At 33.7% G+C, this 24,791-nt stretch overlaps 1 protein-coding gene across 1 annotated transcript; it reads right to left on the reverse strand.

Moving 5' to 3' along the window:
* Nucleotides 1-22,379: 22,379 nt before the first annotated feature.
* LOC149780147 (pantetheinase-like) lies at nt 22,380-23,872 on the reverse strand (the record flags this gene model as incomplete). Its single annotated transcript, XM_089936176.1, has 1 exon — nt 22,380-23,872. A coding segment is annotated over one exon (1,278 nt), but the record flags the coding sequence as incomplete, so codon positions are not given.
* Between the last annotated feature and the right edge of the window lie 919 nt (nt 23,873-24,791).

Below are 24,791 nucleotides of genomic sequence, written 5' to 3' on the forward strand. Positions count from 1 at the left end.
TACCAATTTAATCTGACTAGAGTTCTCATAGTACGAAAGACATACAATTTAAAAGACATACTCTTCTATGTTTTGGTCAGCTATTGCCTTTTTAAGTACCCAGTTATATGGTAACACTTTAATTGCACTACTACAGGATGATGTTGAACCAGCAATACAAACTAATAGTTCTCTAACTGTTTTAAAAGTGTTTTATCCTAATATGCATCGAATATAACGCCTAAGGTCGGAATAAAATGTTAGGCTTTGCCACAACCAAGTTATGTCAGTCAAAATGCGTGTCTATTGAATACTGTTATTTATCGAGTTCCACTGGTTGATAGCCTCTTTATCTGTTGTGGAGTTATAAAAACCAGTATAATGTTTTTGCACTGCCCAAGATATACAGAAAATAGTTGCTACAAATATTGCTCTATATATCTAAGACACATGTAGGAAAATATAATTCCACAAGGAACATGTTATAACATCGCAGTATCCTTAAAGCCATATTAACGATATTAGAAAATTTAGTTCGTTTCGTTCCTATTATCTTGATACCTCCTGTATCAAACATGACATTATCTCTCTCGTTCACACACACACTCACGCACACACACACTCATACGTATATTTTGTTGTTATTTGACTTCATATTTTCCAAATACTGTTGTTATGTGAGAAGTGTTTATTATTACCTGAAAAAAATTAGCTAAGATTTTCGAACTTGTGTGCAATAACATTGCTATTGTCTTTCTACAATGCGTTATGTTTAAATAAAGACAACTACCAACACCTTTTCTAATTCACTATAGTGAATGGCTATTAGTAGGAATAATACAATTGTGAATGATTATTTTGTCCCTCCGAAAGTTCTGTCTTAAAATTTACACATATATTTATTACGCATACTTTTGCATACTTCTCAGCCCCATGTAAAAGAACTTGTTTAGTCGTTACATTGTAAAGGTATTCTTATCTTGAAGTAGATACATTTTAGGAAGCATATTTAAAGGACAGATATAATGTCTTTAAAGAGGGTGGGGGCAACAAGAATATGGATTTTTCACGCTGAAGCTTTCTATTACTCTTTGTCTTCTTTTTTAAAAAAAACTTAAAAACAAAAATATTGAATTATTTTAACCAAGTGGTGTAGCTCGCTAAAGCTTTCCTTATACAGGTCTTATGTGCACTAAAATGAATTCACTAATGGTTCCATGTAGCAAATCTCCACAATGTAGCAAACACAATAGCTTACAATGCCACTCGCTATAAATATTGTCGTGTTATCAGAATGTTTTTATTATATTATAATCTTAAGTGAAAAAGATATTATATCTTACTGGTATATACTACACCTACTCAATCCCCACAAACTGTAAGTAGTATATCTCCTTTCGATCTATATCCACTGTATGTGCAAACATGACGTCTCTTAAAGAAACGAAACATTCTTACTTCCATTCAATAAATGATACACATAAAGTAAACAATTAAAGCTATTTTGGTCAAGCAAAGGTTGACAATTCATTTACAGGGTTATTTCGGATGAAAAGAATTATTTGTGTTCCAGAATAAGGAGGTAATTAACAATTTAAGTGCAATAAACTAATCAGACATTCAATATTCTATAAAAAGATAATAAATGTTAAAGTATCGACAAAACACCCCCAGTTGTCTGGAAATAAGTTTCACAAGGTAGCAATAAATACTAAAACTACTATGGCATATACAGAGGATATTTCCTTGCTAACCCACGAGATGAAATGTATCCGTTATTCACTCGCTTCAAGAAAATATTCTTTTTATTTTATGCTCACATACGTTGGCTACCTAAAGTTTGTGACACAGTGAATTAGCAGATTTATTACGGTAATGTCAGCTGCTTATTGTATATGTTCTGCTGTGCTATGTGTACCTGCGCACAAAATGTCACCAGTACACAGTTTTTCCATTTTAATTTTGGGTGCGGACGGAACAGAGATGACAATGACATGTACATAAGGAAAAAGTGGTTCACTGACAGAAAATCAAAGGGAGGTAAGAATGTTCTGGCCCAAAAAGTACTTCCGGTAGCGAACAAATATTGTAATTTTTTCTATGCAGTGAAATATCAATATTATTTTAATTAGAAAAGCAAGTAATTCACTGCTTAGCATAAAATAAAACGATATAACTGACATATATTCAAGAATACATCAACTTACACTTTGAAAAAACTTTTAGATCTTGAAGACAATTTTGTAAATCGTGTATGATGTGACCAAAATCTTAACTTAATGATATACTCAAAGTAGGTAAAGAATATTTCTCTTTATGTGAAGACATTATATTGGCTGACCACTGAACAAGCTGTCAAGAGTTGTAATTTTTAGCTGATGGAAATTCTGTTTTATAATTCAGTCAATTTTACAAATCAGTAATAACTAAAAATGGTTATTCTTGATAGCAAATAGAATCATCTTTATTTGTAGTATTTTATTTTGTTAAAAAACCAAGAAGATGGCTAAGGATTACGTCCCGTGACTTGTGTTACTACAGTAAATGACAAATATTTAAAAAGTATGTACCTACCTGGTGATTATGCTCGAAGATTAATTCAAAGGGTCACGTGTCGTGGAAAGTTCTCGCCCTTATTCTTCCCAACATGCCGGGGATACGGGAAGGGGACGGGGGATGGGGTCTCGTTTTTGCACCTAGAAACTACAGCAGCCTTATCACGTAATTTAAACAAATTTTTAAGTGTACGTAATCTCCTATGATATTAAAATGAAGCGTTCAATTTACTGTATGTGCCCTTTTGCAATCTATATTGGGCCATGTCATATATATTCTTGCGATCCGCCTTTATGTCGAATTATCTGAACGGATTGAATATTCTCCAGTTTGAAGTAAGTCTTGATGCATTGGTACTGGCTGAATGCATCGCATGAATGTGTTAGTATCTGATGCATTGGACTTGCATGAATGCATCACGTGATTGTGATTGCTCTCGATCCATTGTGCCAGAATGAATGAATCACGTGAATGTGTTATGTCTTAATGCATTGAGCGTGCGTGGAAGAATGCATTACGTGAACGTGTTAGGTCACGATGCATTGGGCCTGCATGACTGCATCACGCGACAGTGTCATACGGACAATGCCAGTAAAATAGTGATGGGTTTAATCTTAAAAGTATCCCTCCAAGAAGAGATCCTTTTTGAAAGAGACGAATTTTATTTGTTCCATATATGAACAAAAAAGTACATTCAGCAATTACAGCTAGTGGAACGCAGCTATATTATGGCGTAACAACATCGCCATCATTCTTCAGAAAATAAGCTTTTCTCGTAAAAGTACTATTTAAATGTGGGATGAAACGAACCTTGGGAAAAAGAAAATTTCTTGCTCTAGAAATCGGAAACATGCATCGGTTAGTTTCCATCTGGCATTAAAACGTATTTAAACATTACTTATTTTACAAGAAAAAAATGGCCTCTTCAATGAGTATTTCACTTACCTTTCAATGATTCACCCTCCATATCACAGGTATCAGATCAAATGGAATAAAGGAAGATTACAAGTAGAATTTCACCGTGTTCATATTGCATCATCTGTAATTATTTGATGTAATTTTATAAAACCATTTCTCATGGTTTATAATTTTGTACGTATGCAGATAATAAAATGCATATCTGTTGATGTCTATATTTCTTGAACAAGCTAATTGATTTCTAATGGGCAATGGATTCGATGAATCTCCATTCGATGAATCTTCATTATTCGATCCCGTGTAACAAATTTACAATGTTCCTGTAAGGATACAGTTGGGCGTAAACGACCAAATTATGCTTCTTTAAATGTTTTACTTTAATATCAACATTACCGTTTAGTCCTTTTTATTTGCTCTTTCTGCTCACTTATGCGTTGATAGTACTCAATTTTTCTGCGTGAGCTATATGATATCAGTGTATTTGTTATGTCCACATCAAGGCATATATATATATATATATATATATATATATTTATATATATATATATATCGAAGTTGACGAGAAGGAAAAGTGAATATTCTAACATTGGAACGTGGAAAACAATTATGTAGAATTAATATTAAATTTTGTTTCAACTGTAAAATAGTTCTCACACAAAAAGAGAAAACATGTATTAAAATCTCTGATATTAATCCATTTACTGTAATTATCAAGTGGCAAATATTAATGCAACACGTATTACTTCGTGAAATATATATTAAACCTTCAACCTCTCATATGGTTTGTCACTTATTGGTTTAGTCATTTATTGGTGTTAAAGCTTTTAAAAGATGTTTTATTTAAAATATTTGATGAAACGAACTGGACATTGAAGGTCCTTGTGGAAAAAAATAATCATTATAATTCACGCAAACGTGCCAGTATACACTCGTGCTTGCAACGTGAACAAGGATTTTTCCGTTGTAAGAGAAATAGTTCAACCAAGAGATCTTCCGCTTTTAACCTGATGCATTATATTGGTCGTCATTGAATATAGCAAATTCCGTTTCCCAAAATCTGATAATTATAAGGCTGTGGTAAAGTGTAAAAATCGTTTTGTAAGTAAAATGTTGCCATGGAAACAAAATATCATTTAGGTACGTTGCGTGTTGCCGGTGGTCATACAGTCTCAAAAATATAAACGTTCTTGTGTGCTCTTTATCATCCTGTTATGTATATTTAATTTGTATTGTGCCCCTGACCTTTTTCTATGCTTAATGAAAAGGTTTTAGTACGTACCTGATTTATGTCTTTTGGTAGTTATAAATATATGTATACTTGATTTGAGTTCAATATCTTACCCTGATTATGATTTTAAAAGGTTCTAGAAGTTCATTCGTTATCGAAAATTTGATGGGAAAATTGCTCATTCCCTGGACATTATATGGTGTCTTAGGTTTTATTTATAAAGGCTGTGATCAGTACAATTGTTCATTCTAATCTTAGCGTCAGTCTTTGTGGAATTAATTTTAGTTGTGTTCAGTTATAAATTTAGAGGAACTATTTATTGAAATTATTAATTGGAATTACAAATTGCTCAGTGACTTTTGACTAAACACTATTTTGGGATTATTGTGAATTCATTCAAAGACATTCTGGATTATGTATTTTGTGTGATACAGCAATACTGTTGGTACATTGGCATATTGGAGACCATACGTACATCAGCACATTCAAGACTTGAATTCCTTTCGGATATACTATATTTTTGGAATTGTGATATAACGTTTGGGATTAATTGGGATTTAAATCATAATACCGGAAATTTCTCTTAAATTTGCATTGTGCAAATTAGATAACTGATTTATTCGTTGGAGTTAAGAAACTTGTTGATTTTGCCTTGTTTTGCTACTTAGTCTGAGCACATAGTCGCGACAATTGCAATAAAGCATTGAATAATAGCAAGTCATTTCTTGTTTTATATTACAGGATACACGTATGGCGATTAGAAACATGAATATGTTTATACAACACACTCATATGTATGTAAACTTGTTTTTATACCTCAATTGAACAATTTCAGAGATTAAATTATTGACCATCTTAAGTTTTATTTTGTACATGTATTTCAATCACGAGCATTATTTAAGTGGTGCCCTTTATATATGTATGACTCTAAAATTATTGTGATGTTACATGTCCAGTTTTCGCACGAGTGGTTGACATTATATTGGTAGGAGTCTTACAAAACTCTAATTTCATACAACCAGTTTCTGCATGAGCGGTGCCCTTTATATAGGTAAGAGTCTCATATAATAGTGACGTCAAACAGCCTGTTGTTCCATCAATGCCATTCAACCAGTTCAGATATCGTATTAAAACACCTTCACTATTCAAATTAAATACAAGCAGACGATTATATTTAAAGGCAAAGGAGTTATCATTGATCTTCAATTACTTGGCAGATACCTGGCATCTGCAATTTTTCTGTTTGACAAAAGTTAAAGCTGCAAAAGAGTTTACTGTATTTATCTTAGCAGCTGTTTATTCTTGTCGATATACAGGTCAACGCTTATCTCCCAACTTGGTCAGAGAAGACGTAAGTCTTACTCGTTATAAACGACAGGGAAATATCGATTTCGATGACCGTGTTATTTATCTACACTACGCCGATTTGAAGCATAACATCCGCCGACAGAAGCTACACGCAATATTCAACAGAAAGGGTATATAAACTATAGAAGTACTCATGATTATATTATCTGACCACTGCTATTTGCAGTTTCAGCAACATTTGTATTGAATATTTCGACATTGTATTTTTCCAACAGGTTTTTTAAACTACCATTGTAAAAATGTTAGCAGCCATCTTGGGAGCTATCTAATCAGCATCAGTACTTTAATCGAGCTGTCACATAAACTATTTCACAACATAATTTGTTTTATTCCAATTTTCATTTTAAGTTTAGAGCGACCAGTATGATATTGCCTATTTATTTAGCGACATCAAGTTATCACTGTGCACCCAACTATTAGATCCATGCTACTATCTTTTCCATTTATTCTGTATAAGTCTTTCAGTTTATACACCATATTAAAAAGTTCTTTCGTAAAATTAGGAAGTAGCATTTTAAAAATATAATATATTTGTGTTTTAAAATCCAAATTTTCTCACCTATTTTATTTGTAATTGTTCCATAATCATCATTTATCAGATACATAAATAGGTTAACCCATACATTATGCTCATTCTTAGGGTGATCGGCTTTAACCTAACAATATATGTATCGATCCGTGATAACTATTATTATATAGCTCAGAAAGACAAGGCAATACATCTGTCCATTATCTGGTTTCAGTTTCAGTTAAGTACTTCCACATGTTCGTCCTCAGTGTAAAACTAACCTTTTTTATTACACAAGTATGTTTTGTTTTTCTTAACAAGTGGACTCGTATTCAAAATGTGTCTTTCTCCAGTAATTCATCAACGTTTTTGTGTATAACTGCTTCCCATTATAAAACTGTTATTTCTGTTTTTCACTCATCAAATATTTATGTAAAAGCATTATGAATACCATCTCAATTTAGTCTCTTCACTTGCTTACCCCTGATATGTTCTGAGAAGATCCCTATCCATGCGAAAGTGTATCTGTATATATTTCTGTATTTTCATGCATTTTAATTATAACGATAATTATTAGAATTTGTCTCCTATTTGACTCCAAAATAGCCCATGTATATGTTTAAATATGTTTGTGTTCTTTCTTACTTGTTGAATGTGTTTGTAGATCATTGAGTCAACCAAACTTTGAATTGAGAGTATTTACCTGCCTATTGCTTTCATTATCTTAACACAGTTGACTTATATTTGATTAGAGATTGTATTTTCAGAATCTTAGTATAAATGTCTTATGTAACAAGATAACCGGGTGGGATATTTCGGATTAACAACAGAACACGTTTTGACGACACAGATATATGGTTTAATGTGGCGATTTATATGAGTAGTGGATTATGAAGATGTGTGCGTATTTAGAATCCAAATATTGGATCTATTTAACAAAAAACGCACAGTTTCAAAGATGGAAAAAATACACAAATAAATTTAGTTCAGTAACCCTAAAATACAGGATAAATGATTTCATAAATGATTCAATAATGGAAAGATGAATATAGTTCACTCAAATAGTAAACAATGTAAGTCTTTACACATAGTAAAAAAAAATGTATTCGCTCAGGTAGCGAAATGGTGTCACTAAACAAGAACGGATATACAATCTATCCTTCCAGTCCTGAATAATACACTGGGTCTTACTAACCCAAAATTAGCATACAGCTAAAAATACATGTGTGGAGATGCACTCCGTCACCCGTGCACCATATCCGCTCCACAGCTCCTCCGAATCAATTTCACAACCAATATAGACTCCGGACCCTCGGAATACTATGATCACTTGAAACATTAGACCCTCCGGACACTTGAAATATTAGACCCTCCGGACCCCCTGTCCTTTGACGGCTCTACAGCTGGGTCACCTTAGTCACTCTTGACATTCCGGACGCTAGACATTAGACGCTCCGGCACCTTAAACGCTCCGGACACACGGACGTTTCTACACTCTGACAACACCGGACACCCCGGATATTCCTACCATCAAAAACTCAGCCCTACAGCTAGAGTTGTGCGAATCCTTTTAGCAGGCCGCTTGCTGACAAAACCATTAGTATTGTAAAGGTCCTTTACATGTAGTAACGTATTTATACCTTTAGAATTTTCGTTATTCTTTATCAAAGGCACCTTGCACGTGTGGCACAGGACGAATCGTACTCACGATTTCGAAATACATAGACCATATTATAATCACCCTCGGGTATCGTTGTACAGAGAAAAAGAAACGAAACCCGAGTACATGTATTTAATTAACAACATTTACACCATTCCGTGGCATCTTAAATACTGTTATTTATTTTCTCTCCCATCATTTGTTTTCAGTTATTTTAATGACATCCATTGTAATCACGCATACGATTTTTAAAGAATTAGTGTGTGCATACTTCGACTTTTATAATAAAACAACGATATCTGAAGGAAATGTTTTGTTTTTTATGTTTAAATGGTTCAAAGATAGGATCTAAAATAGTTATCCAAGAATCAGAAATAAACGAGAACATACATATTCCCTTTACAACTTTAATACATTGTACTTTTATCCCTATCGATCTAAAATGAATAAAAACAAACAAATCGAATGTAAAAAGCGGTTAAACCTTGAATGAAAGTTCAGCTCTTAACACATCTCTCTGGAAAGCATTAATGAGAAAGAAACCTTTTCGCTTTGTACGAGACATTTTGTCTTCGCGCGTTAAGCAGACGATCTAAAGTTGCAAATATTTCAATAATAATACAAGATATTTAGTCTGGAAATATCACATCAATCCAAGTCATCAGGAATTACATATTCATTTAATTGATTGATAAACATTGATTCATTTCTAAAAAAAGAGTACAGAAAAATGAATTGAGGAGAGATGATAATGTATTTTATTGAGATAGAAGAGGCTTAAATAACCCGTATACTACATAACCTGTAAACAATATATCAACGTCTAATCTGTAACGGCTAGCAATGTTCACAAAATACGTCTTTTCTGAATAATTATAATAAGACATAAATTCATTTAGTGATTACACATAATAAGATCAGTTCTGCAAAATATGTCTTTCTGTCGTGCCGGTCAGTCCCATTGTAAGGGACTCCTACTATTACTACGACGTTTTGGTCATAAAGTAACCGAAATAAGCAAATCCAACAAATTTTGTAAAACTTAACACATCATTTAATTATGATAGTTATTAAATGAAAATGTAAAACGAACGAACGGTATTATCAAATGAATAATAAATGATTGCAAAACTTATATTCAAGTCCAAACAAAATCGAATGTTCCGAACAAATATTAAATCCTCGAATGTGCTTGTATGACAAAAGTACCGATGTAGCGAAATGGCATTATCCAGAACTCGATTGAAAATTTCGCAATAGTCCATGAATACTACTCTAGTGCGGTGAGGACATTGTATTTCAAATGAATAATCCAATCAAATGTTTCGTCACAAATAATATCCTAACGCAACTTTAAATTTGCCTGCGGACTGATGTTACAACAAGAAAATAAGAAACAAGACTGACTAAAATTGTTCAGCTCCACATACTTAACCGGGTGAAAACCAGTTTGCTACTGTCAGCTACGTGATACATTGCAAATATCCAACATCGTAAAAGAACCCACCTAGTCTAACCTATCCACTGAAAAAGAGGAACCTGCCAAACCGCACCAGCCAATGTGGTTTTGTTATTAATATTAGTATTAATGGTCGTAAACACCTACACCAACAACTAATTATAGATCACACGCAATGTACACTCTCAATATATTAAAATATATTTTATAACAGCATACAAAATGTAACGATTTAATATCTTGAATATAGATAATCATTAGGATTTACAGTCATGAAAAAATTATTCATAAATATAGATATAATCATGTACAAAGACTTACAAACAATACAGATATACATAATCATATAGACAGATACGCCTGTCTTTCTTTATGTATATTTAATTTGCATTGTTTAATAGATTAGTTTTGTTTTAATTTATAATGTAACATAGCATGTTGGACTTGACTTTTTTCAAAGTGACCTTAATCATTGATTTTTTTAATTCTGTAAACAACTAATACATAAAATAAATTGTGTCTAATTGAGCACCGTTTAGCTATTTGCATCATTATTTTTCCTGAATCAGAACATTGCCTTTACTATGACCTTTATATTATAAATAATTTTATATATAATTATATATAATTTAAAACAAAAAACATACTTTCTAATTATGATTAAGATTTTAATTTGTAAACATTAACACATTTGTAGAAGGTTAATTTCCATTAGGTAAATGTTATCTTTTAAAACACGTTCCGTGTGATCTGAGGTCAAGTAGAGGACTATATAATCTTGTCTTCTAGAAATTAATTAGTCATGCTTCAAGATCTTAATAGAATCTATTGAATTATTCATTGCTGTGTCCAAAACATAATTTGGGCTGGAATTTGACTATTCAATTTATTTAAATCAAGTGATTCTTCTCTCGAGATACAAAATGTACTACAAAAGTAACATTCATGGAAACAGCGATTTGAATTTTTAGTGAAATTTCAATTAAGGATTTAGTTTTTTGATTGTTACATTGTGATTCAAGAAAAGTATTCCGGGGCATCAGCATTATACGGTCCACCACAGTCACATTAACACTTTCAGCGTTGGATTTAATTTCTGATATCCAATTCAGCTTTCTTAAGAATTTTAATTATGAGGACTTGTGTTTGCAGTTCTAGCATTATTTGGGATTCAATTATCAATACCGTTCGTTCTTCTTCTTTATTTTCCCTGTGTATTCTAGGGAAATATACGATTTGCTGCTTCTCGGTCCTTTCTATTAACTATTTTAAGAGCACAGAGTAATTAAAAAAATTGGATGCTAGTTCTTGGGAAACGAATTTCTCCAAAACACGTCAGAAAACTTTGTTTGCGAAATTTAAATTCACATTGTTTCGGAATTTTCTAAGTCCCAGTCGTTATTTCACATTTAATTTTTAGAGAGATCAGCAACTTATTTCAATGTATTTAAACTGGAGATCTTTATTTCAAATCCTACTCAAGAACGGTTAGATTACTAGAAAAAGAAGGCATTGTTCCAGCTTATCAGCAAACATGAATCTTCTGAGGCAAAGGATTCATTAGGGAAGACGGTAATAATACTTTAGTCCAGTATTTGATGGGAAAATAATGTTTTGGATAAATGTGTTTTGGATTTTAGTAGCCAGTTTCCATTTAGCTCTTGCTCAAAAACTATAGAATTGAAATTAAAATACAAGAATGAAATAGAGATCAGAAAGTTTGAGCTTCAAGAAGGACAAATGCAACTGGATAAAAATTAAGGACAGAGAAAAAGATGATAGGCTAATACTAATACAGAAATGAAAAGAGGATGGCGGAAATACAGATGTAGAAAGAAAGCAATGGGAAAGAAAAGGAATGTTAATTTAGATTAAAGAAAATAGAGCATGCAAGAAAAGCAGACCCTCATTTTCCACACATATTCAAATTTTGATGTTTCTAAAAGTATTAGGTAGCACCCCTTCTTAAGGACAAAGATGAAGATAAATATTTCCTCATTTTGATGAACAAAAATGAAAATGTTTAAAGGCCCAGAGAGCATTGGATTCTCTTTTACAAAGTGAACTTTTTGTCAAAGCTCGTGACACATGCTCTTCCATGTCACCACGGCAAGTTCTGATTATGATCTGGTTAAGGAGTCTGTCTTGAAGGGTTATGAGTTGGTGCCTGAAGCTTATCGACAAACGTATTGGAAGTATAATGAAAGAAACTGGACGAACTCTTGCTGAATTTGCAAGAGACAAATATGGTTTGTTTGATTGGTGGTGCTTTGAAGTTGGTCGAGATTACAATAATATGAGACAGTTCATATTAGTCGAAGAGTGCTAGAGTCGGGTTTATGGTGAGGTTAAGACTCACCTTGATGAAAACAAGATTAAAACTTTAGAAAATACTGCTCGTCCAGCGACAAGTATTCCTTAGCTCATAACGTTTATCGTTTTCAGTAAGGTGATAAACTATTTCAGTCTAATGCAGGCACAACCAAATTTCAAATTGGCGCAAATGTTAGAAATTAAATGTCTGATAAGGCTGATCAGAAGTTCTTATCGCTTCCTTCGTGTACCTATGGCATGAAGAAAGGACACGTTTTTTTCCTGATTGCAACAAATTGAAATATATGCACCAGAATCAAGATAGACGTATTCCAAGTGCTCTTAGGTCTAAGTGGTCAAGGTCATGATCGTGTAATGAAATCACTATATTTGTTGTTTCAAACAAACCCTACTCTAATTTTATCAAGGTGAATTATGAACCATTCACGTAGAAGGGTTCCATACTACTCATAGGTGATATTGTTAATCCTACCGCTTCTACAATTGTAAGGAACACATGAGCTTCTCAGAGTCTTTTATTATCAGGTACTTTGCTTTTTTCTGAGAAGTCTTCTTCTAGCGAGAGTGTTCTTATTCAGGGGGTCGAGTATGGGTTTGTTAATGTTCTTCTCCATGGTGAACATTTATCATCAGACTTGATTTCATGACCCGTGACGGTCCAAATAGTGACGTATATACCCGTTGAGGGTGTCCATTTATCACAAGGCAACAAACTAGCTAGAAATAAGTTTATGGGTAATCCACTTGTAATTGACAAACCTTGTTTGGATCAGAAGGTCAATACTGATGAACAAATCCCTGATTTATACCCAGCTTGTGCAGTTGCTAGAGTGATAAGAAGGAACGCTATTGAGAGTGATGTTAATTAGAAAAGTATTATTTTAGCTGACACATGTATTTGTCAGGCTTTTGATGAGAGCACGTTTACTCTTCTTTTGAATCAGCCAAAGGGTATTGTTCACAGTGATCCTCATTTAACTGCTCATTATCTTTATTTAATCAGATTGACGAACGACAACCACTTATCCTGTTTGTTTCAGATAGCGTTTAGCTAAACAAAAGCCACATATTTTATTATGTTAATCTATGTGGTCCTTATCAGGAAATGGAGGGTATCTGAGGTACATTTTGGCGAATAATGGTCAGTGAACTGAAATTATAATTCCAAAAGTCATATGGAGAGGAAATTATTAGCTTAGCCCATGAAACTACATGGGCTGTTTATTTTGGGATCACTAAGACTGATAACTAGATATTGTATCTCTTTTATTGTGAGAAACGTAAAAGTGCTGTTGTTAAATTTTACTGTAGATCTTTTCATACTTTTCAAGTTGTAGGAAAACTCAATCAGAAGATATCTAAGGTTTACGTGCAACCTATTCATTCATTTGACGAACCTATAGGCATAATGATGGCCCATTACATAAGACCAAATCAGGCCACCAATACCTGTGAGACCTGTGCTTGAAAAAAGAAATTCAGTATCTGCTGGACAATGATTTCATAGAACCGAGTAAACGTGACAGGGGGTCACCATGTATTCTTGTAGATAATACTTTTCACATGTGCATAGACTATAGAAAGCTGAACACTGTAATCAAAACTGATTAATTTCCATTTTTAAGAACTCGATCAATTCATCTAAATAATTGGAAACACAAAAGAGTGTCACCTTTTTTCACCTTTCAGAGGATCCAGGCAAGTTCTACTGACGGAAATGGCAAATGAAATTTCGACATTTGTGGCTCCAGATGGACTTTATCAATATAAAGTTACGCCGTTTGGGATGCAATGTTCGTATTGTACTATACAAGGTTTAGTGAACATGAGTACGTCTGCTCTGGATACTTGTGACGCTTACATCGATGATTTGATCATCTAAAACGACACATGGAAAAATCACTTAGAGATAATGCAGACCTTTGAAGTGTATATTAGTTCAGCTCCTTCTCCGATTATTATGTTTAGCAATCACGACCCCTTGCTTGCATTGGCAAGATGAAAAGCAAACATTGAAGATTAATAAGGTGAAGTTTCATGTGGCAGGAATACAATATTGACATCAACACGTCCAGGGAAAAGGCAATTTATTACCAGATTAAAATAAATATTATATTGTTTCATGCATGTTGTGTGTCATTCTTAGGTATTCATCTGATGTAAATTTTGTATTAGATGTACATTTGACTAATATATACAATACAGTTTGGTTGCATAAATCTTTCTTCTTCTTGATGAGGCGAAGTGAAACTTGACCTTTCAAAAATTAAGTTCAAGTCACGTAGAAACTGACCTGAATCATTGATCCTTTGTTATTCTGTAAACAACCAATACATAACTGAATAGTTTCTCAGTGAGTGTAGTTTACTTATTATTATTATTTTTGCTTGAGTCCATGACATTGTGTTAACAGGATCTTTATATTATAACTTTATAAACAGACTTTATAATGACTAAGATTATAATTTGTGACCATTAAGTAGTTTCTAGAAGGTTACTTTCCATTAGGTAATAGTTTTGTTAAGAATATTATATGTGTGATCTGAGGTAAAGTAGAGGTCTACATAATATTGTTTCTCAATAAATTAATTATTCATGGTTTAAGATATTAGCATAATGAGTTGCATTATGCTAGTGTCGAGCAACTCATTTTCGCTATAATTTCATTTATACAAATTATTAAATCAAGTAGTTATTTTCTGGAAATACAAAGTGCTCTTGAAAACTAACATTCTTATAGACTTGCGTTTATAGTGAAATTTCAAATACGGATTTAATTCCTGGATTGTATTATTGTATTCCGACAAAATATGTTGGCGCATCAGCATCACACGAGCCACGACAGGTACATCAACACTTTCAACGTTGGGTTTAACTTGGATTTCCACTATGGTTTAATCAGTCCTTTAATTAGTAGGTCTTGTGTCTGAAATTCTATGATTATTTGGGTTTTAATTCTCAATACCGTAAGTTTATTTTGTTTTACTGATTGTAAGACCAATACGGGGATTTATTCAGATACATAACACCTCGCATTTCGTCCTAGTGTGCTTTCTTAACTAGTGAAAATGTGTTTGAGGAGAAGGAATGTCGGACAACTCTATCAGTTTAGAATCACAGGTTTTATAAAGATATATATTTTATAGCTGTGTAAAATTGTACAACCTTATTTGTATATTATCATAATTTGAAAGGTCTAGTTTTTGAATTGCTGTGCGTCAAATACACTTAGCTTCATTTTTAAAAACGTTGAATGTACCAATCTTGATACACCATACTGCTAGGTTAAAAGGCGTGCCATGTAACACAATCATTCGTTTATACAGTAGTTCATTACGATCAATGGATACAGTTTTCGTCAATTCATACTATTTAAACCTTCATTTAGCAGATTGTCTTTACCTCACTATGTATGATCGTGAACATATATTAGTCAATTATTAATTGTGTTAAAGTTCTTGCTGTAATTTCAACGTCATTTTTCAGCACCTGATAGGATATAAATGGCGGATTATATATCTGGCGTTGGAAGAACGCATAACAATGTGAGAAACAACCACCGACCCACGGAAATCTACTGGAAAGATTTCGCATATTAGTCAGCATGCTGTTATCGAATGCGGAAGCAGTAGCTTCATAATTCATGACATGTTTCACTCATTAGCTTTTGTTTCATGGATGTTCTAAAAACATATGTGTGCCAAAACTAGGAATTATACTATTTGATGACAAATTGAAAGGATAGGCTGTTCGGCTTTGAAAAAGAAAGTATAGTGTGGGTGGAGGAAGGCGCTTGACTCTGGAAAATTCAAATGGTCGTGCTTTAGAATCATCTAGAAGAAATACGATCTAAAATATTATATCGTGGGAAGTAGAGTACAAAAATTTTACCTCGTTGTGGTGGTGATCGGGCATTTAATTTGAAAATATTTTTGCTTTTCTAAGGCTGATTCAGATTGAATCATATGATGGTATGTATGGTAGAGTATTAAATGTTGCAAAAATGATTCGATAATGACATTTTATTGATGATGAGCAATATTTTATTTCAATCATACTGCGATAGGGAATTAGTTGAGGACAGCCGAATTGCAATATATATAAAGAACACGACTCATACGGCAAACACCAGTCCTTTCAAATACACCGGATCCAGTAAGGCATCGCTTGTGTCAGGATTGATTAAAATGTCAACCTTTGCTATGTCAAAGCTTGTTTGTTGTTACTGTTTGTCTTCTCTATGTTTTGTGTTTAGCTTTGGAACTGACTCAGTTAAAGTCAAAAACGATCAGGCTAGTGAGTGAGAAATTAGATTTGCAGTGTTCGTTGTTAGTTTATTGCATATACAATAAACTAAACATATACATGTGTTCGCTGTTCGTGTACTATATATATATATATATATATATATATATATATATATATATATATATATATATATATATATATATATATATATATATATATATATATATATATATATATATATATATATATATATATATATATATATATATATATATATATATATATATATATATATATATATATATATATATATATATATATATATATATATATATATATATATATATATATATATAGATAGATGGATAGATAGATAGATAGGTAGATAATACACGAACCAAGTACTAAATATTTCTCCATATTTTCTATACACATAATAATAATTATTATAGTCAATTGCAGCAATAGAAACATTCTTTACTTTTAAACTTTTGTTTGCATATTTATCCCCGAAAGAGATTTCACGTAGCGTATATCCAAATAATTCTGCTTTTGTACTTTCATCATTTTTCAACTTAGTTTGCTATACAGTATCTTTACTTAGGTCTGTTTGTATTCATTTATTTGTTGGCTCTTCTATTTTATCTTTATAATCAGAATACACGTGTTTTAATTTGACATCATGACTTCTACATAATCTACATTCTAGTTCGTCTTATATAGTATTTAATCTGCAGGGAACAGTAGTCAGCAAATGGAAGATCACGAACTGTAGTTTCTTCCTCTCATTTTGTCTTCTTATATTGATTATTTTGGATGTAATAAAGCACACTGAGTAGATGAAAAATATCCAGTCTTCCTCAACATTTTTGGTGTTTGTATCGATTGTATTAAGTTGGCCGCACACTTCTTCAACAACAGTTTCGCGTTCTCCTTTTTCAATTTGGCGCCATTAGGTTTCTTCGGGTACATGTTTGCCTAGTCGTAGTGTGCTAGGCTGAATCTGCACCTTTTCTAGCATATTATTAGTGCTTCGGTGAACCTTGTGATCCTAAAAAGGGCTGCTCAGTCACCCAAGGGACTACTGATGTCCACTTATGTTTCAGATAATTGAAAAGCGCACCAATGCCCTGAACTGCCCTTTTCCTGGTCTGAAGCTACAGCTCCCTGTGTATGCACACCTGCTGATTTGCCGCTCGCCCATCGCCATATAATTTGAAGGAATCTGATAATGTGAATATAAAAAGTAACGTGACTTGCGCGTACGTTTGGTGTAAGTGAGGGAAGGTTGCGAACAGTCAAGTCAAGTACGGCATCTAGTGTTACTGATAGTAATAATGGATGGTACTATCTGTGACTGCTGACCGAGAGTGTACAGCTACACCTAGCTACAATCTGGAAAGACCTTTCTAGTGGATTAGGCAACCGAACATATATGCTCATTCCATAGATGTGAAGTGAGATGCAAGAGCTGTGTCAACATCGGTGGGGGGGGGGGGGCATCAGCTCAGGTGCAGTATTAATATTTGGCAATTCACTGCATCCAGATCTGTTTCCAGACGTTTCGACATTGTCATGCCATGATCATCAGAGTCGATAATCCCAGTACCGCTACAAACGTCTAATCTTTGCATACATGAGTAAACTTATTGCAATTGATCCAACGTTATATCCTAAGGGACCTAAAGACAACAGTCCTGATTTCAGGTTCCAAATATTAATTAGATTAAATATGTTTTTCTCAAAAATGTCGACACAAGTGACGTATGAAAAGAATATAAAATTTAATTATTTTAATTGAATCAAGCTAGGATAGCAATAGTTCAGGAATGTTTACAGGCATAGTTGCTCATTTCACTTTAAGCGGGTTTAGAGCAATTTTAACGGAAACGCTCTTCAATAGAGAAGCTGATCTACCGCAAAATTTGAAAATATGATCAAATAGTGAAACATGCAGTCATTAAGATATGCATTATCGATGACATTATATGCAAAGCCACGAGTTGGAAAGAAAGTTATTTATCATAAACGGTTATAAGAGGTACACAGCATATAAAAAGCAATCAATACGAGTACGCTATTCTGAGAGCCAAATATATATTCGGCTGTCAATGCAGATTTATTCGCTGTAATTGTAACGTGATTTTTTCTTTAATTTTAATTTTATTTTCTTCATATCAGCTTCTAAACTACGTGTTTTATTTTTAAACTTCCCTATTGCGACAGTATATGTCGTCGATGATTGGGCATATCTTTCGCACAGTTTGTGATGGTTGTACAGCAATACATAATAATTTAAATGTCTCAATGTACGTTAAATCCTTTTTCCGTTCTTAGCTATCCTTATCTACAAAGATTTACTTGGCTATTCGTATTCCCACTCTGCTAAGTACCGTATAATTTATTTTCAATAATTAGTTTCAGGTTGTATTCTTATTTTTTAAATTTGTATCTTCCGAAGCTTTAAGCATTTGAGCATTAATATTTTTGTTACAAGACTACTGTTAGTTGCATCAACGTGTTGTACCATAATTACTAGATTGGCAGTGTTATTGATGAGGTTTAAATCACTTTTATTTGTATTGGCTATTGATGCAGACACTGTCTCTGTTTTAGTCTAGCTATTGAAAGGTAAACCATGCGGCGAACCCTGTGCAAAGAAAATTCAAAGGACCTCTTAAAAAATGTCATATTGCTATGCAAGAGGTATGATAATTAAATACCTTTATGATATTACGAGCGGAGTTCTCCTTAAATACTCAGAATCCACTGAGTTTGTCAAGATTGTCTCATGCTGACTGTATCATTGATAACTTTCTTAATGCATCACTGATAATGCATACTATGTGTGTGTTGCGTTTTGTCCATTTCTAAGCGTCGGACATCACTCCCACCCGCCATTGTTTAGATTGGCGTTCATATCTTTTATGGGTGTATACTTATTTGTTATACTGGGTATGAGTGTAAAAGCTTGTTCTTGTCCCTTTATTTTCACGCTGTTTTGATAAGCATTAAGGAATTCATCTGATGGTATCAACTCAGCAGGACCCGTAAAGTCAACAATAATGTAAACAAATTCGCATTCCGGATTTTATTGTGACTTCTTAGTTTCATATGATGCCTGAATTTCTCATGGACGGTTTAAGAACGAATTATCTTGCTTTTCTTAAAGATGATATATCAAAGCTAGAAATATGATGTGAACCCGTAAATTAGTGATTTCAGACATCCTGTGCAGATTTGTTATTCGAGCCGTGTCACGCAGGATTGTGATATAATCAATGTGCAAAGCTGAAGAAGTACATTTTTCATCAAACGTTTCCTTTAACAATAAGTTAGAACTGATGGCTCTGTTCATTGCTGTAAGTTCGTTAAAAAAAAAAGATTTCTTATTTTATATTAATGTGTAAAATAGTTTAATTTTGATAGGGACTATTTCAATCCACGTTACGAATGATTGTTTGGTGTCATTATTAGGTACCTCTAAACTGTGATACCATAAACTATTAGTGTGCATCAGACATGCACAACATTATTTCTTTACATAAACTTAATCAAACAGTAAAAGAGCACCGTCACAATTTAAAAATATCAACCAGGATCATCATTGTACAATATTATTACTCAGAAATATAACACCAGAACAACCACTGGAAGTATAAATACCTAGTCTGGGAAAAATGTATAGTTTTTTTTAAAGTGTTTGATCCCAAACCACTTTACTACGAAACTCAAGGATTGTTTCTGAAAATATAGTACCAAAACATGGCAATTCATACATGTGTCAACCAATACTTATTAATGGTGCTAGTAAAAATGCTAAGGACGAACGAAAGGAAGTAATATCTGTCAGTTTGGGGACAAATATAACACTGCAAACAACATGAATTAGCATTATGGTCTGAAACTTGAATGCGTAATGTTCTGGAGACAATGTAAATTTAACATTATTCTATGGGCTTGATATTAATTTGACACTCTGCTACAAGCGGATTGGTAATATTAAAAGGCACAAAGGTTTCACAAAACTCCTGGTGCAATGGACTTGAATACAAAATTATCATATGTGACATGGGGAAAATAATGTTAAGCTGCACTTAGTGACAGACAAGAACCTGCAGTCACATAGCAAGCCGCTGTTTCAATTAACCAAAAAGCTACTGACCAGCACCTACAATTACTAAACACCTAGAATATGAATGTTAACACGTACATACAAATATATTGTCACCAGTGTAAAGATTGGGGTGCCTACAGTATATGTACAAACACTACATCAGAATATAACACAGAATGGATGGAGTGCTCACCCACTATACATAGAAAACATCTATGAGGGATTAGTGACTAGTTGTTAAAGACAAACGATATCCAAATGCTCCTGGCGTATACTGATTAATATATCACTATTTTTGTAGAGGAGTGGGTAACTTTGGTTTTAGCCCAGAAAAGGGTTTTCTGTTGGTCAGATTTGCCTTTGCCAATCATATCGCTCAATCGGTATGTGCTCTCCCCTTCATTTACCCTCTGATCGACATTATTCTAGTTTTGGCTGAAGCGATGTTGCAACTATTCACCTCCCTTTTGTCATTATCTTTAAGTTTCATTTATCCTACTTCATCACTTCTCTAATTAGCTCATTTAATGTTATTTTCTTTAGTCACCTAATTAAGGGTGTACTGCACTCGTATCATCCACTAATTAGCAGTTTATGCCAACTCGAAATGTAACCAAGAATGTCACAAGAAGCAAGCTCGCATCCATATATAGTCGACGGACGGATGAAAAGTAATTGCGCGGTTTCACCGACCAAACAACGTGTGTGACACATTTTAGCCATGGTATGATTTGTATCACCCAATTAACATGCTGCTAACTTTCAGAGTCAACGCGTGCTCTGAAACGTTTGTTTCATACAAACCCATTGGCAAACACACTCACAGACCATCAAAGAGATACAAAAGTAGAGGATGGCGGTTTAAATTTTAGTTCTTATGGAAGACAATGGCATACAATCACACTCAAAGACCCTGTTCCACTTCCGCCATTGGTTTATCGTTTTGGTAGATTCTTTCCAAAGCTTGTTATAAATGTAGGTTATATTGAGGAAATTCCATATTAGGAAAAAGATCCACTTATTGAATTCATTTATGAAAGTACATGACCGTATATACGTGACCATATTTACCTTGATAGCTGCTTTGAAACGTCTTTCGTTGATCCTGGAACACATTTGCCTACTTTGTCTACTTTGTTAAATCTAGAATAATAGGGTGTGAAGGAAAACATTTTACATTGTTTCAGTAACATTTTTCGAAAAATCAAAAGATAGGGAGAAAGTGAAAAAGAATGTTAAAGAATGATTTTGTAAAACACAAGCTAATGCCATCTTTTTCTAAATCAGCTTTTTTGTTAAGCATTCGTTTATTCAAGAAATATTTTGTCAAAAAAGTTATAATCAAGGTTCCAGTTTCTATGCTATTTATTCAGGAATTATGCATGGTACATTGCGTTTCTTAAGAATCAGAACAGTATAAATTCTGAGACTTCTAGCTCTGCACACATCATGTTTTCTATTTGATGAATCTATCTAAAGTATACCATTTTGTCATGTATATGCTATTATAATTTCAGGTTTGAAGTATACTTCGTTTTTAAAAGAAAAAGAGAATGACAGGTGATCTCATTAAAAGTCTGTTCCTATCATTTGTTTAAAAAAGGAACGCATTACAAGTGTGTCTGAAAAGGTAAAACAATTTTTCTTTGTAACAAATAATTTTTGTCTGATGAAACCAGCCAATATCAAGCCTGGGGTAGTACATGCAATTGTAATGTTGTGTTGTCTTTGAAGTCATTCATTAAAGAGACAATGATGCCATTGTAATCATTGAACTTCTAGTATGTTTCATCAAGTTTCAGTTGGAAATAATTGCCATTATTAATTAAATTGATCAACTTTGCTAGAATCAGAACTCGTATCTAAATGTTTACATTATATAGATATGAGTCATTGACCATATTATCCACAACCTAGTTTTCGGCCACATGCTGTCAGATGTAAAATAAGCTTAGTAACTGGAAAATTAAGTTTATTTAGATCTATATCTTATTTTGTATTTTTGCTGACTTTTAAACATGTTATAGGCATAAAAGAACACGCAAACCAAGGAGAGAATGTGATTGGTGCATTATGTAATAGATGTTATTTATGTCAAGGTTAACAAACTTATGAGTTTGTTAATTATATGGTTATATTCCATACAATTATCAATTAATGATTGACTTTTTGTATATTCTATTTACAATATTACTTGGAGATTTTATTGTCTCTTCGCTTCAACATGTCGCTATAGTATCTCTGACATAAATTCTGCCCACCATAATGGTTGACAACAGAGGAGACAGGGTGGAACTTCCTTGCAAAGTATTTGAATCGTATTGCCATGTACCAATCGGGGCAAGCTCCAAAGATCCGTTGATGGATAGTAAAACTTGTGGGTTTACATACGGTGTAGAGAAATTGCCATGGAGTTTGAAATGGTTAAATCTTGTGTTAGCGTCAAAATTTAATTTTCCACAGCTTTCTTGTGTGGATGACGCACATCGTAGTAGCATGCATACTTGCAAATAATATGGGCCATGATATTTATGTATTCCGTTAAAAACTCCGAGAGCATACATTTCTGCACTATATTGTCTTTCATACTCCAGATAGCAGCATAAACCCTGTTGACACACCTGTTCGGTACCGTTTTCTGCACCGATGATTACAAAATTATACCAGTCACGGAAACTGGTAGATTTGAACTCATTTGATGTTATACGATGATTTTCTCTTATTCCTGGGGATAGTGGATGGTGTTCGTTTGAAGTAGTTGAACCTACTGTAGGACGTATCACAGGAACGTCAGCGACCAGTAATTTTCCGTCATCCTGTGTTCTACTGTAGTAAAAACTTTTTGGTCCAATCGGCGTGTAAATGCCACTACCCTGAAATCTTTCTTGTGGTCGGTGAAGATTTGCAGCCAAGAAATTTACTTTATTTGCGACAGCAAAGGATGAATGGTACCCTATTGCAGAGAAGAATGGCAAAGCGTCCATCCATGCCGTGGGAAAAGCAATATCAGTAATGTTATGCTCCTGAAGAAGTGGAATGGCTGGTTCATGAAAAAGTATATCAAAGCAGGTAAATAAACCAAAGCGACCAAAATCAGTATCAAAGTAGATGTACTCGGGATTGACAGGCGCATCATACTGGCATTCGTAATAAAGATTTTGTTTATGATACCTAGCAATAAGCTTTCCCGATCTATCAAAAGCAATGTCTGTATTGTATTGATACTGGCCATCTGGTGGACAGTTAGGGTCATCTTTTACACAAGGCTGTGCGTCTCCTATGTTCGCCACTAAATAAATAGAATGTCTCTTTGCTAGGCAACTTAGAAATACTTGAACATCTGAGTCATTATACCTTCCGGGTTCGTCGCACGGTGTCCAGCTTTCAGACTTGGGATCAGGGATATATTCGAGATACGGGGCGACAGTATATCTACTTTTAAATTTGTATCCATGTATTCCATCTTCAGGGAAGACAAGAATATCAGCACCCTGGAAAAGAATATATTATTATGTATTTGAAATTTGGACACCAAACCTGGATCAGATCTTAGAATCGAGCTATAATGTCTACTAACAGATGTTGTTGTATGTTATCTGATATGACAGATCAGAGAAATTTAAATAAAATGAGAAGATCGCATTATTATGTAAATTCAAAGGAAAATTAGCTTAGTCTATTTAAATAGGTCATTATGAAATTCATTATATGTTTGGTTTGTTGTTGCATTGCACAGCTACACACATAGGCTATTTGGTGCAAAGGAGGGACGCCGAGTGATCGAGTGGTCTAAAGAGCTCACCGTTACGGATCACTGGCATCTCACCTCTGTCTTCATGGCTTGGGTCCCGGGTTCGGCCAATGTGGGTATGTGAGAAAGCTTGACAGTAGCTTCTCGTGGGTCGGTGGTTCTTTTCGCTGTTTTCTCGGATTCTTCCTCCACCATTTGTATTGGACGCCATGTTTGGCCTATCTTGTGCTGAAAAATAGCATTAAATTTACAACAACAACAACAACAACAAAGGACAATCGAGAGCTATATATGTTTTAGACAAAGGGCATTCAACGTCAACTGATGAGCGGATGATCCGATGGTAGGTTTTGAACCTGCATACTTTCTATCATGTATCCGGTACACTAATCAATGAGCCACTGTGGATCTTACTTCTAATTATCTATTATGACATACAGGATATGTTTCAAGTTACCTAGGCTGCACAATGAATGTTGTATTTATTAAAGATTGACAAGCAGTTTACTAAAGCCGGAGCAAATTGATTGCATTTTATAAGATATAGATTTGTTTTCCAATAATTTGATATTTTGGAACATATGTTGAAAGAATTAAAGTTAAGCAATATCGAGAAGAATGTGTTTGTAAAACACATCTCAAAATACTTACCATCTCCACCCCAA

Source organism: Sinohyriopsis cumingii, chromosome 16 (assembly GCF_028554795.1).
Source record: "Sinohyriopsis cumingii isolate HCF-2022 chromosome 16, ASM2855479v2, whole genome shotgun sequence".
In the NCBI taxonomy this organism is placed as follows: Eukaryota; Metazoa; Mollusca; class Bivalvia; order Unionida; family Unionidae; genus Sinohyriopsis; species Sinohyriopsis cumingii.